Source organism: Sardina pilchardus, chromosome 6 (genome assembly GCF_963854185.1).
Source record: "Sardina pilchardus chromosome 6, fSarPil1.1, whole genome shotgun sequence".
NCBI lineage: Eukaryota > Metazoa > Chordata > Actinopteri > Clupeiformes > Clupeidae > Sardina > Sardina pilchardus.
In genome coordinates, this window is record NC_084999.1 from 23,499,208 (window position 1) to 23,501,814 (window position 2,607).

At 43.2% G+C, this 2,607-nt stretch overlaps 1 protein-coding gene across 1 annotated transcript; it reads left to right on the forward strand.

The window, feature by feature from the left end:
• Positions 1 to 275: 275 nt before the first annotated feature.
• On the forward strand, positions 276 to 2,381 carry s100w (S100 calcium binding protein W). The gene is made up of 3 exons (XM_062537772.1): positions 276 to 421; positions 1,195 to 1,343; positions 2,044 to 2,381. Exons 2-3 carry the CDS (start codon positions 1,197 to 1,199, stop codon positions 2,206 to 2,208), a joined length of 312 nt encoding a protein of 103 aa, XP_062393756.1. The 5' UTR covers positions 276 to 421; positions 1,195 to 1,196; the 3' UTR covers positions 2,209 to 2,381.
• The last annotated feature ends 226 nt before the right edge of the window (positions 2,382 to 2,607 follow it).

The window sequence follows — 2,607 nt, forward strand, 5'->3', positions numbered from 1 at the left end:
GAGAGAGAGAGAGAGAGAGAGAGAGGGAGAGAGAGAGAGACACGCACACACACGTTTGCACGGGATCCGTTATGCTAAGGCGTATATCCTTTATATATCAAATTGCTCTGACCTTTCCATCATTCATTCTTTGTAAAGATCATCGAAGGAATGGCTGGCAACACCTGCTGGGAGTTTCTCGGTAGAACAAGTCTAGGTGTGTGCACACTGCACAGGCACAAACAAGCATGAGTCCACACCCTTTAGTGTTTGTGTGTGTGTGTGTGTGTGTGTGTGTGTGTGTGTGTGTGTGTGTGTGTGTGTGTGTGTGTGGTTGGGTGACTGGAATTCCCCATACCCTTAAATAGAGGTCTCCCTTTGATTCACTTATTCATTCACGCTGTTTCAGTCTGTGCTGCTCAAAGATCAGACTCAACTGCAGGTGAGTGCAGCTTTTGACTAAACTAGCCTATGGTGTTAACACTTTAGCCCTAACAAATACTTTTTTAACATTTACAAACCTACTGAGTGCCTGGATGTAGAGTTTGTTCCTTGTCCTTGTTAATAAATTAATTTGTTGTTGAACAAGAAAAAGAGAAACTACATTTGTTCATGGGTAACATGTTATACGCAGTGTTTATTATTGTATGGGTATTGGTTTTGAACGTGTCATATTCACTTTTGAATTCCTGCTGGCTTGCTCAATTTGGCAGTGGGCGGTTTGGTTTAATTAATTTTGGTGGTTTGATAGTTTACAGTGCCTGAGCATTCTCTGCAGCTTGGATCATGTTTTGGAGGATGTTTCACAGTGATGCCCCTCCCAGAACTCTTGACAGAACGAGTCAATGATCAGTCACATTCATACACTTCAGCATTCAGCCAGAATCCTAGATGGAACTGAATGGCATTGTATTTGCATGATCCTCAATGACCCCATCTCACTGAGTTACAAATAAGTTGCTTAATAGTGGGCACTTCTCTCAGACAACCAGAGAGTAGCTTATTCCCTTACATGGAATGAGTATGAGTATATTTTTTGTTTAGTCAGGAGGGTTTTATAAGAATGTGTAAAATCTACATAAAGCTATATATTTTTTCTAACCCAGTTTGCTATGTGCTAATGACCCCAAAATGTGTAGCACTGCTTACAAATGAGTCCAAGCGTGTTACACAGTGCTAATGACAGATGCCTCTTGTCTGTTCTTGCTCTCTCAGACATGTCTCGGAGCAAGCTTGAGACGGCTATCATTTCCCTGGTGGAGGTGTACGAGGAGTACGCCGGGAAGGATGAGAAGAAGTTCCAGCTGAGCCAGGCCGAGCTCGCTGAGCTTTTTGAGAAGGAGCTGGCCAGCCCGGAGTTCCAGGTGGGTGCCTCTTTTTCTCCTGCCCCTTTAGCCCCTGGCCCTGCAACTGTCCCGACCCAAAGAGCAGTGGACAGCGAGCCATATCATCATGCGCCATGCCATCGCATGTGTCCCCCACTGCCATCACACACTGGGCCTCTATCTTGGAGCAAACTGGCATATAGACAAGGTTACTAAATGCTTGGAGGGTGAGCAAGCATAGGATGCTTGTTGATTTTTGGTCATTTTTTTGGTAGTTCATGATGGTAATGCCGGCAAATTGGCCTAGAATGCAAACTTTGCATACTATCAGCATGAGAGAATTTAGCCAGGTTTTAAGACATATAAATGTGCGTGTTGAAGCCTGACTAATAAAACTAGGCAAGCGTTACTTTATATGCAGTCACATCCCACCTTGCAAAACATTATTTTATGCAAGTGGGTCATAATTTAAAAGGATAGTCTCCTCTAGACTATACAGTATGTAGATGCTCAGATGACCACCTATTCTATTCTAATCTATAATGACAACACGTGTTATGGTTATGGTCAAGGGTTATGGTAGGAGAACATCTCCTCTCATAGCACTACTTACAACTAGTCTTGCTGATCCTTGACTTACCACCTAAATTGTGCCTTTTGAGGTCCCCATGACCATGGCAACCTTGACAGAGAATCTCTGTATGGATGACTAATGCTTTTCTCCTTCCGCACCATAAAGGGAAAAATTGACCCAGAGGACATTCAGGCAGCCATGAGTAAACTGGACAAGAACCACGACGGTGAAGTGAACTTCCGCGAGTTTGGCCAGATGGTTGGACTTCTGGCCCGTGGTGTGTTCCGCAAAAAGAGAGGCAAGGGCAAAGGAAAGAAGGATGACGAGTAAAAGCAGGCAGGCAGACACATAATGTACATACTGTAATGTATGATAAACCAAAATATAGTTTACAATAAATGCAACATTGCAAGCAAAACAATGTGCAGGAGTCTTTTTGCTTCCAGTAATGTAAACAAAATACCTTCTGTCAATAAAATGTACTTTCTGTCAATAGGCCTACATTTAGTGTGTGCTCAGTTTGTGTATATGGAGATGGGTTTTGAATTGTTTAGTGTAACTGTATGGTCAGCATCTCAAACGGTAACAAATGACTGCAACTTAAGCGGTATGGTTACTGCTCTTGTCTTAACTTTGAATAAACCTGGCAAGGCGCCTCGACGAGTGGGATCATAGGAGAGCTGCTCAATTCAAGAACTGTCACCTGTCCCTTTCTCCGTGAAACATTCC